The sequence below is a fragment of the Vulpes vulpes genome, chromosome 5 (assembly GCF_048418805.1).
Source record: "Vulpes vulpes isolate BD-2025 chromosome 5, VulVul3, whole genome shotgun sequence".
Lineage (NCBI taxonomy): Eukaryota > Metazoa > Chordata > Mammalia > Carnivora > Canidae > Vulpes > Vulpes vulpes.
In genome coordinates this window covers 79,286,509-79,300,449 of record NC_132784.1, presented here as the reverse complement: position 1 = coordinate 79,300,449, position 13,941 = coordinate 79,286,509, and the positions used below count along the sequence as shown (strand labels likewise).

The 13,941-nt window shown below is 38.2% G+C and overlaps 1 protein-coding gene across 1 annotated transcript; it reads right to left on the bottom strand.

Moving 5' to 3' along the window:
• Window positions 1–1,606: 1,606 nt before the first annotated feature.
• Window positions 1,607–2,542, bottom strand: OR4D10 (olfactory receptor family 4 subfamily D member 10). Its single transcript, XM_026012967.1, has one exon. The coding sequence runs from the start codon at window positions 2,540–2,542 to the stop codon at window positions 1,607–1,609; it is 936 nt and encodes a 311-aa protein (XP_025868752.1).
• Between the last annotated feature and the right edge of the window lie 11,399 nt (window positions 2,543–13,941).

The following is a 13,941-nucleotide window of genomic DNA, read 5'->3' as shown; positions in this document are numbered from 1 at the left end:
GAAAGAGAGAGAGAGAGGCAGAGACACAGACAGACGGAGAAACAGGCCCCATGCAGGGAGCCCGAGGTGGGATTCGATCCTGGGTTTCCAGGATCACGCCCTGGGCTGAAGGCAGCACTAAACCGCTGAGCCACCCGGGCTGCCCGGGACCATAGTGTTGTTTTTTTTTTAAATTTATTTATGATAGTCATGAGAGAGAGAGAGAGAGAGAGAGAGAGAGAGAGAGAGAGAGGCAGAGACATAGGCAGACTCCATGCACCAGGAGCCCAACGTGGGATTCGATCCCGGGTCTCCAGGATCGCACCCTGGGCCAAAGGCAGGTGCCAAACCGCAGCGCCACCCAGGGATCCCCGGGACCATAGTTTTTAAACATAAAACCAGACTGGGCTCTAGAAGGGGGACCTTCCTGAGAGAATTTAGTGGATTCACATGCCATTATTCAAAACCAAAAATTTGGTAAACAGAAGAGTAGTCACCAGAAGAGGCAGTGCCTTCGTTAAAAAAAAAAAAAGTGTGTGTGCATATATATATATATATATATATATATATATATATATATATACAAAGCCAGATTCCAGATATCCTTCTGACTGAGTTGTGGAGCTCAGCCAGAAGGAGGGAACCCTGATCTAAGAGGAGACTTTTGGAACCAAAAGGGAAAAGACAATTCAGGGAAACAGAGAGCACAGGGGCTCAATTTGCGTACCTCACATGGTTCTGGGGGCTATTAATTCCTTAGGGATTCATCTCTTTCAGGTTCCTTTGTGGTCACCATGCAATACTGGCCTTAGAAACCAAGAGCCAGTTATTTTACCAGCAAAATGAGTTTATTTGGGAATGATTGAGGAACTGCTATTTAGAATAAACCAACCATGGCCATCCATAGGCAAGTGGGGAGAAGGGGCTTGCTTTTATTTATTTATTTATTTATTTTTTATTTTTTTGGTGTTTGGAAGATTAATTTAATAATAGCAATAATAAGGATTTAAGATTGAGAAATAAATATAGGAATCTGTAAATCCTTACAATATTCTGGAACTAGGCATTAGATATAAAACAGGTGATGGCAAGGAGAATAAGAGGAGGAAGCTGGAAGAGGCTGTTTTTGCTAATTTCTCAATAGCTGCCCTGTTGCTGGGCAAGGAGAAATTCTTCCCTCCTCCTGCTGGGGTAGTATAGGCTTCTCCCTGCTGGGGGAATGCCAGGTATACCTCTTACAGCCAGTGGTAGTGTGAAAGCTCTCCCTTCAGGGCTTCCCCACTCCATTTTAAATGAGGTTTCCTGTATTTATTTTCACACAGTTACACCTCAATACAGTTGAAAATTCTAAATTGATAAAACTGTTTGAGTATACCTTGATTCCGTTTTCCTTATTTCTTCAAGGGTGTATTGCAAAAGCAACATGCATCTCCCTGGCTAACAATTTGACTTCTTTTGTAACATGGAACCCATATTTTGACATTATTATTGCATGCTGAGCAGAATCTTTGAAGGTCCTCTGTATCTTAGTAGAAATATAAAAATTAATTAGGAATCCTTGACTAAATACAGTTTATTTCATGGACAAACATTTTCCAAGGGTGATGAGAAGGAGTGAACTACCCATCTATTCCCTGTCAGAAGGCATGAGTCTTCTCTTCAATCTCCTCATGGCTGACTTCATCTCCTGGTTCCTCAGAGTATAGATCAAGGGGTTCAGCAGAGGAGAGATGACCGTGAAGGTGACAGAGATGGCTTTATCTGTGGGGAGAGCAGTGAAGGGTCGGGCATAGACATAGATGCAGGGCACAAAGTGCAGGGTCACTACAGTGATGTGGGAAGTGCAGGTGGAGATGGCTTTCCTCCTGCCCTCCCCCGCCTGAGACTTTACTACTACTAATATGACCATATATGATACCAGAAGGAAGAAAAACCACAGTGTGGTGAGCAGCCCATTATTGGAAATCATCAGCAACTCAAGCATAAAAATGTCTGTACAGGCGAGCTTGAGGACCTGCGGGACGTCGCAGTAGAAAGTGTCAAGAACATTGGGCCCACAGAAGGGGAGCGGAAGCAACAGGGAAATCTGTACAATGGAGTGGGTAAAGCCTCCCACCCAGGAGGCCACTATTAATCCAATGCAACGGCCTCTACTCATAATGGTCACATAGTGCAGGGGCTTGGAGATGGCCACATATCGATCCAGTGCCATCACTGACAAAGAAAATACATCCACCCCTCCAACAAGGTGGAAAAAAAACATCTGGGTGAAGCAGCCATTAAAGGAGATTGTCTTTCTTTGTGACAGAAGGTCCATCAGAACCTTGGGAGCTGTGATGGAGGAAAAGCAGATGTCGGCAACAGATAAATTACGGAGCAGGAAGTACATGGGGGTGTGAAGACGGGACTCACAGGTCACAGTGACCATGATGAGGAGGTTTCCCAGCAGAGTTGTCACATATACCAGAAGCAGGAAAAGAAATAAGACCAAGCTCAGTCCTTGATTCTGGGTTAGGCCAAGAAAAGCAAATTCTTTCACCCTGGTGCAGTTTTTCAGCTCCATTGAGTCATTTTGTTTTTCTCTTTTGTTTCAAGCTACTTCCCATGAAAGTACTCAGCAATTTATTTTGTTTTTCCTCCTAAGCACTGAGACTGCAATTCAGAATCCTGCCCATGTGGCTGTAGTGTTTGCAATTTGTTGAGCTGCCCAATTTTTTAAGATTGTAGTCAGTTTGGTGATCAAATGAAATCATCACATGTGAAGTCATTCAATAATTCTTTTCCTATAAAACTCATGTCAGAAAGAATAAGCATGTATGTTAAGTAGTGACCTCTATATAGCATATTTTACAAATTTTGGCTTTTAAATTTTATTTTTTTTCATTCTGCACAAATTGATTGAATATAAGGAACTGTCTGAATAAAAAGTAAGATGTGTTTTCCAGCCATTGTAGATTTATAGTCTACAATTTTTTGAATAAATTTATTTTTTATTGGTGTTCAATTTGTCAACATACAGAATAACACCCAGTGCTCATCCCATCAAGTGCCCACCTCAGTGCCCGCCACCCAGTCACCTCCACCCCCCGCCCACCTCCCCTTCCACTACCCCTAGTTCGTTTCCCAGAGTTAGGAGTCTTTCATGTTCTGTCTCCTTTTCTGATATTTCCCACTCATTTTTTCTCCTTTCCCCTTTATTCCCTTTCACTATTTTTTATATTCCCCAAATGAATGAGACCATATAATTTTTGTCTTTCTCCGATTGACTTATTTCACTCAGCATAATACCCTCCAGTTCCATCCACGTCGAAGCAAATGGTGGGTATTTATCGTTTCTAATGGCTGAGGAATATTCCGTTGTATACATAGACCGCAGCTTCTTTATCCATTCATCTTTCGATGTTCTACAAATTTAATGTTCATATTGGCACATATTCTGTTGACTTCAGGAGGGTCTCGTCTTGCTACAAAAGGATGTCCTTCTGTTTATTTTCTTTATATTTATTTGGCAGAGAGAGAGAGAGAGACAGAAAGGGAGATAGAGAGCACACACCAGTAGGGGGAGGGGCAGAAGGAGAGGGAGAAGCAGGCTCCCCACTGAGGAGAGAGCCCAGTGCGAAGGCAGACACTTCACTAACTGAGCCACCCAGGAACCTCTATCGTTCTGTTTCTTATGGCAGTGTTGCTGTGGCATGAGTCACTTTCCTTGCACTTGGCTGTTTTGGGTCGAATTTCTTAAATCTGTAGCCTGTTATTTCATGTAGGTAACTTGTTACTGAGAATATAACTTTATACTAATCAGATTATTTGTTTAAAAATTATTTTAAAATATTTAAAAATTGCTATTGGAAAACAGATTGAGACAGCATATAAATCTAAATCTCCAAGAATCACATTAATTTTTTTTTATTGTGGTAAAAACCCTTAAACATGAGAGCTACCCCCTTAACAAATTTTTAGGTGCACAGTGTTGTACAGCAGTTTTCTAGAACTTCTTCATCTTCTATAAGTGATGTGGTCCTTGCTTGAGTGTAGGGGAGAAGAATAAGGACAATGACCTGATTTTGAGAGGAATGATCTACTCTTTTTTGGATCAAAGCTAAGAGAGAGAGAGAGCAAGAGCAAGCACACAGCAAGGAGAGATGTTGGCATCTTTAGAATAATGCCTGTTATAAATACAGTATAATGGGTAATTCTTAGGAATTTTTATAAATTTTTATTTGCTCCACCTTATATGTAGCAAGTGAATATTTTTTTGCTATTTATTGTAATTTATTTATCTTCATAGGTATAAAAATAAGTTGGAACACATTGCTCGGTGTTTACAGCCTAACAAAAATGGGTGACTTGCATAAACTGATAAACATAATGTATGATAAAATGTAAAATGTGTCATGAGAAAAGTAAGGGTAGATTTGGGCAAGAGAGGACATATGGTAGAGATATCGTGATTTTCAGGAGCTACAAAAGCTACTACTTTATGAATGCTTACTATGTGTGAAGAGTTATAAAAGGTTGATACATTTAATGTGCACCCCTATCCTTCAGTAGATATTAATGTTATTCTTGTTTTTCATATGGAATATATTATGAGTCTATGTTTGGGTGAAGGGAAGGAAGAGATGGAGATAGGATGGAAAAAATAGTGGTATTTTCCCCTACTCAATCTCCTATAGAGGGTCTAATTTTATATAACAAGAATGCTTCATAAAGTCTGTCTGAAGATAGGAATTTGGCAAAACAGAGCTCTGGAAACCTTTTATACGTTGACCTTTGCCCAAGGTGGCCTCAGTAATAAGCAACTCAAAGGATCACAACAAATGTATGATGTCTTCCCTCATGCTGAAGGGACCACATTTCTGGAATCCCTTTGAACACAGCATCCCTCTGCCTGACAGTTAATACCCACCTTTTGTTGTTTCTGTTGCTGGGAAGATCATCTTGGCTCCGAAGTGTTTAATATACCTGAGAAATATCAAAGTCAGACTATTTATTCATAATCAAAATAACAACACGTCAATTTCACTATGCATAAGTTTGAGCTAGAAGTTTTAATGTCTTTACTGAATTCCTTTGATCCTAAAATTCCAACTAAAAATTGTATGCTCTTAAGTACAGAGCAGAATAGTACACTTGGGGACATTAGTTCTTGAAAATTTTGTTTCTGAAGGGCAAGCTTTTTGGAAGACCAAATCTTAGTATCTTTGCTCTCCTTTCAAGATGGGCAGATTCAAAGCATCACACCTTCAAGAATTTCTATTGTATCCCTGTCTTATGTGCAAATCCCTCAGCTTCAGGCCTAATATAAGAATCGCAAAGGGGATATTATTGGACAAGGAAGTGGAAGTCAAGAACCTGATTCTGCTGGTGGTGATGAGTTGCAATGGGAGTTATTAAAAAGTTACCAAGATATGCATATGCATACACACACAGAGATGGGCACATTTTGATTAGGGCCCAAATTATTTAGAAGTGGTAGTAGAAATTTATCCCCTTATCCACAGCTGAATCAGAACACTGTTAAAACATGCCAAATGCAGTACCCAAGAGAGTACCAGGGTCCAATTTTCATTACTTGCAAGGCTCAGAGGACATTATATACAAGCGAGTTTCAATTAAATTGCCAGAAAAACTACAAGAGAACTGGACCTAAAATTCTTTGCTATCAGTTCAATTTCTAATTATACACAGGATGATCATAGTCTCATGATATTGCTGTATGTCTCTATGTGTAGAGAACCATGACGTAGGTGGTGTTTGGGGGAGTGCACATTCTTCCTGTTTTCCTACACTCTGCACATATGGTATCTTTTGATTTGGTTACAACTAGATGAGTATGTGAGTAAAGCTCTCTATACAACGACAGTATTTACTTAAGATTAACTCAATTTATTAAATGGCTTGACTTTATATAGAATGCACTTCAACTGTTTCTAGAATGATGATGGGTTTGGATTTACCTGCCTTTCCATTTTGTTTTTATTATATTAAACTAATCTACAAAGATAAATACTGCATGAGACAAGTTGTATATTTGAAATAGGCAATCCCCCCACCTGTTTTATTGAGATGTAATGACATATATCATTGTGTATGTTTAGGGTTTATGATATGTTGACTTGATACATTTACATATTGCAAAATTATTATTATTGTGGTATTAACTAACATTTCTATCACCTTATATAATTACTAATTCTATTTTGTGGTGAGATCACTTAAAATCTTCTCTCCTAACAACTTTCAAGATGTAGTATTGATAACTATAATCACCATGCTGTACATTAGGTTCCCAAAAGTTTTTCATCCTGTAAATGGAAGAAGTTTGTACCCTTTAGCATTTCTCCATTTCTCCCAGCCCCCAGTACCTGGAAACCAACATTTTACTCTCTCAGATTCCTCATATAAATGAGATATAGATTTCGTTCTCTGTCTGATTTATTTCACTTAGCTTAGTGCTCTCAAGATCCATCCATGTTATCACAAATGGCAAGATATCCTTCTTTAATATGGCTGAAATATTCCAGCGTGTGTGTATGTGTGTTTGCTCGTATATACATATATTTAATCACTTATCTATCCATTGATGGCACTTAGATTTTTTCCTTGTGTTGGATAGCGTAAAAAATGCTGCGATAAACATGGGTGTGCTGATACTTCTTTGAGATCTTGATTTTATTTCCTTTGGATCTGTACCCAGAGATGGGGTTGTTGGATCACATGGTAGTTCTATCTTTAATGTTTTGAGGAATCTCTATACTGTTTTCCACAGTGGCTGATTGAATTTATATTTTCACCAACAATGCACAAAGCTTTCTCTTTCTTCACATCCTTGTCAACATTTATCTCTGTCTTTTTGATGATAGCTATCCTAACAGGTGTTGAGTGATGTCTCATTGTGGTTTTGATTTGCATTTCTCTGATGCTTAGTAATGTTGAGCACTTTCCATGTACTTGTTGATCATCTGTATGTCTTGTTTGGGAAAATATCTTCAGTTCCTCTGTCATTTTTAAATCAGATTGTTGTTTTCTTTCTTTTTTTTGCTGTTGAATTGTATGAATTCTTTATATATTTTAGATTCTAATCCTATATGATTTGCAAATACTTTTTCCCATTCTATATGTTTTTTAAATTTGTTAATTGTTTCTTTTGCTATGCAGAAGTTTTTTAGTGTGATGTAGTCCCATTTATTAACTTTTGCTTCTGTTGCTTCTGCTTTTGGTATCCCATTCAAAAAAAATCTTTGCTAAGACCAATGTTAAGGAGGTTTTCTCTCATTTTTCTTCCAGGAGTTTTATGGCTTCAGGTTTTATACTTAAATCTTTCTTCCATTTCAAGTTAATTTTTCTAAGTGATATAAGATAGGGATCTGATTTCATTATTATGCATGTGGTTATCCAGTTTCCCTAATACCACATATTAAAGAGACTATCATTTCCTCATTATATATTCTTGGCTTCTTTGTTGTAAATTAATTGATCATGTATGTATGGGTTTATTTCTGAGTTCAATTCTGTTCTTTTGGTCTATATGTTTTTGTGCCAGTACTGTACTATTTTGATTATTATAGCTTTGTAGTATAGTTTGAAATCTTAATTGTGGTGCCTCTAGCTTTGTTCTTCTTTCTCCCGGTTGTTTTGATATTAGGGGTCTTTTGTGTACCACGTAAACTTTAGGATTTTTTCCTATTTCAGTGAAAAATGCCATTGGAATTTTGATAGGGATTACATTAAATCTGTAGATCTCTTTAGGTAGTATGGACATCTTACAATATTATTCTAATACAAGCATAAAATATCTTTCCATTTATTTGTGTCTTCTTCAATTTCTTTCATTAATGTCTTATGGTTTTTAGTGAAGAGATCTTTTAGCTCTTTGGTTAAATTTATTCCTAGGTATTTCAGTCTTTTCAATTATAAATGGAATTGTTTTCTTAATTTCTCTTTCTGATAGTTATTCTCTTTGCTGGTAGGTGGATTTTTTTTTCTCCAGTTTTTCCTTCCACAGATGGAGGAATATTCAGTTCTTTGGTTTCCTGCTTAAGTCTATTTTTGGGTCTGAGCTTTTCCCTTCCTTTTCTGTGAGTTCTATTTGCACCTAAGTAAGTTAAGAGAACTAAAGTAAATGTTTGCAAGAAGCATTTCTAATGTGTGTATGCATGTTTAAATCAGGACTTTATTTCATGGTATATGGTCTTTCATATTGCCTGAAATAGTGCTATTGCATTCTCTCCATGGATGTAGTGGTATATAGGAGACCAATGATGTATGTAATCACCTAGTTTAATTCTTTTGTTATTTTCAATGATCTTTCAGTGAATTTTCTTTATATTATTTTAGGTATATCCTCTCAATATCTGAGAATAATAATGATTTCCTCTGTTTTTCCAAAGTTTATATACTTTCTTATTTTTCTTGTTTTTAAATTGTAGGTGAATTCAAATTTAATGACTAATTTGTGTGATACCCATATCATGGTCTAGTTATATATGGTAAAGAAAATTGTTCTTTACTTACTAATAAAGTAAGTATTTTTTAAATTTTTTATTGGAGTTTAATTTGCCAACATTTAGCAAAACACCCTGTGCTCATCCCGCCAAGTGCCCCCCTCAGTGCCCATCACCCAGTCATCCCAACCCCCCGCCCACCTCCCCTTCTACTACCCCTTGTTAATTTCCCAGAGTTAGGTGTCTCTCATGTTTTGTCACCCTCACTGATATTTTCACTCATCCTCTCTCATGTCCCTTTATTCCCTTTCACTAATTTTTATATTCCCCAAATGAATGAGACTATACAATGTTTGTCCTTTTCAATTGGCTTATTTCACTCAGCAAAATACCCTGTAGGTCCAACCACGTCGAAGCAAATGGTGGGTATTTGTCGATTTTAATGGCTGAGTAATATTCCATTGTATACACAGACCACATCTTTCAGTGCACACCGAGGCTCCTTCCACAGTTTGGCTATTGTGGACATCGCTGCTAGAAACATCGGGGTGCAGGTGTCTCGGCGTTTCACTGCATCTCTATCTATTTTTTTTATTGGAGTTCAATTTGCCAACATATAGCATAACACCCAGTGCTCATCCCATCAAGTGTCCCCCTCAGTTCCCATCACCCAGTCACCCCCACCTCCCACCTGCCTCCCTTTCCACCACCCCTTGTTCGCTTCCCAGAGTTGGGAGTCTCTCATGTTCTGTCTCCCTTTCTGATATTTCCCACTCATTTTTTCTCCTTTACCCTTAATTCCCTTTCACTATTTTCTATATTCCCCAAATGAATGAGACCATATAATGTTTGTCCTTTTCCAACTGACTTATTTCACTTAGCATAATACCCTCCAGTTCCATCCATGTCCAAGCAAATGGTGGGTATTCGTTGTATCTAATGGCTGAGTAATATTCCATTGTATACATAAACCACATCTTCTTTATCCATTCATCTTTCGATGGACACCGAGGCTCCTTCCACAGTTTGGCTATTGTGGACATTGCTGCTATAAATATCGGGGTGCAGGTGTCCTGGCATTTCACTGCATCTGTATCTTTGGGGTAAATCCCCAGCAGTGCAATTGCTGTGTCATAGGACAGATCTATTTTTAACTCTTTGAGGAACCTCCACACAGTTTTCCAGAGTGGCTGCACCAGTTCACATTCCCACCAACAGTGCAAGGGGGTTCCCCTTTCTCCACATCCTCTCCAACATTTGCTGTTTCCTGTCTTGTTAATTTTTACTATTCTCACTGGTGTGAGATGGTATCTCATTGTGTTTTTTTTTAAATAAATTAATTTTTTATTGGTGTTTAATTTACCAACATACAGAATTACACCCAGTGCTCATCCCGTCAAGTGTCCCCCTCAGTTCCCATCACCCACTCACCCCCACTCCCCGCCCTCCTCCCCCTCCACCACCCCTAGTTCATTTCCCAGAGTTAGGAGTCTTTATGTTCTGTCTCCCTTTCTGATATTTCCCACACATTTCCTCTCCCTTCCCTTATATTCCCTTTCACTATTATTTATATTCCCCAAATGAATGAGAACATACACTGTTTGTCCTTCTCCGATTGACTTATTTCACTCAGCATAATACCCTCCAGTTCCATCCACATCGAAGCAAATGGTGGGTATTTGTCGTTTCTAATGGCTGAGGAATATTCCATTGTATACATAAACCACATCTTCTTTATCCATTCATCTTTTGATGGACACCGAGGCTCCTTCCACAGTTTGGCTATTGTGAACATTGCTGCTAGAAACATCGGGGTGCAGGTGTCCCGGCATTTCATTGCATCTGAATCTTTGGGGTAAATCCCCAACAGTGCAAATGCTGGGTCGTTGGGTTGGTCTATTTTTAACTCTTTGAGGAACCTCCACACAGTTTTCCAGAGTGGCTGCACCAGTTCACATTCCCACCAACAGTGTAAGAGGGTTCCCTTTTCTCCGCATCCTCTCCAACATTTGTTGTTTCCTGCCTGGTTAATTTTCCCCATTCTCACTGGTGTGAGGTGATATCTCATTGTGGTTTTGATTTGTATTTCCCTGATGGCAAGTGATGCAGAGCATTTTCTCATGTGTGTGTTGGCCATGTCTATGTCTTCCTCTGTGAGATTTCTCTTCATGTCTTTTGCCCATTTCATGATTGGATTGTTTGTTTCTTTGGTGTTGAGTTTAATAAGTTCTTTATAGATTTTGGAAACTAGCCCTTTATCTGATACGTCATTTGCAAATATCTTCTCCCATTCTGTAGGTTGTCTTTTAGTTTTGTTGACTGTATCCTTTGCTGTGCAAAAGCTTCTTATCTTGATGAAGTCCCAAGAGTTCATTTTTGCTTTTGTTTCTTTTGCCTTCGTGGATGTATCTTGCAAGAAGTTACTGTGGCCAAGTTCAAAAAGGGTGTTGCCTGTGTTCTCCTCTAGGATTTTGATGGAATCTTGTCTCACGTTTAGATCTTTCGTCCATTTTGAGTTTATCTTTGTGTATGGTGTAAGAAAATGGTCCAGTTTCATTCTTCTGCATGTGACTGTCCAATTTTCCCAGCACCATTTATTGAAGAGACTGTCTTTCTTCCACTGGATATTCTTTCCTGCTTTGTCGAATATCAGTGGATCATAAAGTTGAGGGTCCACTTCTTGATTCTCTATTCTGTTCCATCGATCTAGTCTGTTTTTGTGCCAGTACCACACTGTCTTGATGACCAAATCTTTGTAGTACAATCTGAAATCTGGCATTGTGATGCCCCCAGATATGGTTTTCTTTTTTAGAATTCCCCTGGCTATTCGGGGTCTTTTCTGATTCCACACACATCTTAAGATGATTTCTTCCAACTCTCTGGAGAAAGTCCATGGTATTTTTTAAAAAAGATTTTATTTATTCATGAGAGAGAGAGAGGGAGGGAGGGAGGTTGGGAGGGAGGGAGAGAGAGAGAGAGAGAGAGAGAGAGAAGCAGGCTCCATTCCGGCTCCATGCAGGGAGCCCGACCCTGGACTCGATCCCGGGACTCCAGGATCTGCCCCCGGCCAAAGGCAGGCGCAAGCTGCTGAGCCACCCAGGGTTCCTCAGTCCATGGTATTTTGATAGGGATTGAATTGAATGTGTAAATTGCTCTGGGTAACATTGACATTTTCACAATATCAGTTCTTCCAATCCATGAGTATGGAATATTTTTCCAACTCTTTGTGTCTTCCTCAATTTCTTTCAGAAGTGTTCTATAGTTTTTAGGGTATAGATCCTTTATCTCTTTGGTTAGGTTTATTCCTAGGTATCTTATGCTTTTGGGTGCAGTTGTAAATGGGATTGACTCCTTAATTTCTTTTTCTTCAGTCTCGTTGTTAGTGTAGAGAAATGCCACTGATTTCTGGGCATTGATTTTTTGTATCCTGCCACACTGCCAAATTGCTGTATGAGTTATAGCCATCTTGGGGTGGAGGCTTTTGGGTTTTCTAGGTACAGTATCATGTCATCTGCAAAGAGGGAGAGTTTGACTTCCTTTTTGCCAATTTGAATGTCTTTTATTTCCTTTTGTTGCCTGATTGCTGAGGCTAGGACTTCTAATACTATGTTGAATAGCAGTGGTGAGAGTGGAGATCCCTGTCTTGTTCTTATCTTAGGGGAAAGGCTCCCAGTGTTTCCCCATTGAGAATTATATTTGCTGTGGGCTTTTCGTAGATGGCTTTTAAGATGTCGAGGAGTGTTTCCTCTATCCCTTCACTCTGAAGAGTTTTGATCAGGAATGGATGCTGTAATTTTGTCAAATGCTTTCTCCTCATCTATTGAGAGGATCATATGGTTCTTGTTTATTCTCTTCTTGATATGATCAATCACATTAATTGCTTTATGAGTGTTGAACCAGCCTTGCATCCAGGGGATAATCCCACTTGGTCGTGGTGAATAATCTTAATATACTGTTGGATCATATAGGCTAGTATCTTGTTGAGAATTTTTGCATCTGTGTTCATCAGGGATATTGGTCTATAATTCTCCTTTTTGGTGGGGTCTTTGGTTTGGGAATTGAGGTCATGCTGGCCTCATAGAACGAGTTTAGAAGTACTCCATCTCTTTTTTATGTTTCCTAACAGCTTTAGTAGAATAGGTACGGTTCCTTCTTTAAACGTTTGATAGAATTCCCCTAGGAAGCCATCTGGCCCTGGACTTTTGTGTCTTGGGAGGTTTTTGATGATTGCTTCAATTTCCTCCCTGGTATTGGCCTGATCAGGTTTTCTATTTCTTCCTGTTTCAGTTTTGGTAGTGTGTGGTTTTCCAGAAATGCATCCTTTTCTTCTAGGTTGAATAATTTATTGGCAAAAGCTGCTCATAATAAGTTTTTAAAATAGTTTGTATTTCCTTGTTATTGATGGTGATCTCTTCTTTCTCATTCATGATTTTATTAATTTGAGTCTTTTCTCTCTTCTTTTTAATAAGGCTGGCTAATGGTTTATCTATCTTATTAATTCTTTCAGAGAACCAACTCCTGGTTTTGTTGATCTGGTCCACAGTTCTTCTGGTCTCTATTTCATTGAGTTCTGTTCGAATCTTTATTAACTGTCTTCTTCTGCTGGGTGAGGGTTTTATTTGCTCTTCCTTCTCCAGCTCCTTTAGGTGCATGGTTAGCTTTTGCATTTGAGTTCTTTCCAGTTTTTGGATGGATGCTTGTATTGCAATGTATTTCCCCCTCAGGACTGCTTTTGCTGTATCCCAAAGATTTTGAATGGTTGTATATTCATTCTCATTAATTTCCATGAATCTTTTTAATTCTTCTCTAATTTCCTGGTTGACCCTTTCATCTTTTAGCAGTATGGTCCTTAACCTCCACGTATTTGAAATCCTTCCAAACTTCTTCTTGTGGTTTAGTTCTAGTTTCAAAGCATTATGGTCTGAAAATATGAAGGAAATTGGTGTAATGTTTAATCATTAGGTATACTGTTTGCTCTATGTTTCTAACAGATATTTTTTTATCAAGATTATACATTTTTCTTCAATTCTTGGCTTCCTAAGTGTTTTGTTCTCCAAAGATGTGTGTTGAGTTGTACTGAATATTTTCTGCATCACTGAGATAATGACATTGTTTCTCTTCTTAATCTGTTATTGCTGTGAATTGCATTAATAGTTCTCTTTGAATTTCTGGAATAAAGCCTACTTAATGATAATTTGTCATTGTTTTAATTAATTGGTATGTAATTTGTTGATGTGTAATAAGAACTTAACATTTTTGTTCAAAGATGTGATTGGTGTGTACACATATATTAGATACGTGATAGCATTAGATACATTAGGTACTATTATCTAGTTATAGATAGGGTTATGTTGTCTTTATAGAATTAGTTAAGAAGCTTTCTACAATTTATTAAAAAGTTGGAATTACTACCTTTTTGAATATTTATTGAAAATCACAAAATAGTTGGGGTCTGGTGCCTTTTCAAAGGGTCTATTTTTGATACCTTTTCAATTCATCTATAAATATTGATCTA

Bases quoted from the DNA above. Each gene is read 5' to 3' on its own strand.
- OR4D10 (XM_026012967.1), bottom strand. From the start codon at position 2,542: ATGGAGCTGAAAAACTGCACCAGGGTGAAAGAATTTGCTTTTCTTGGC.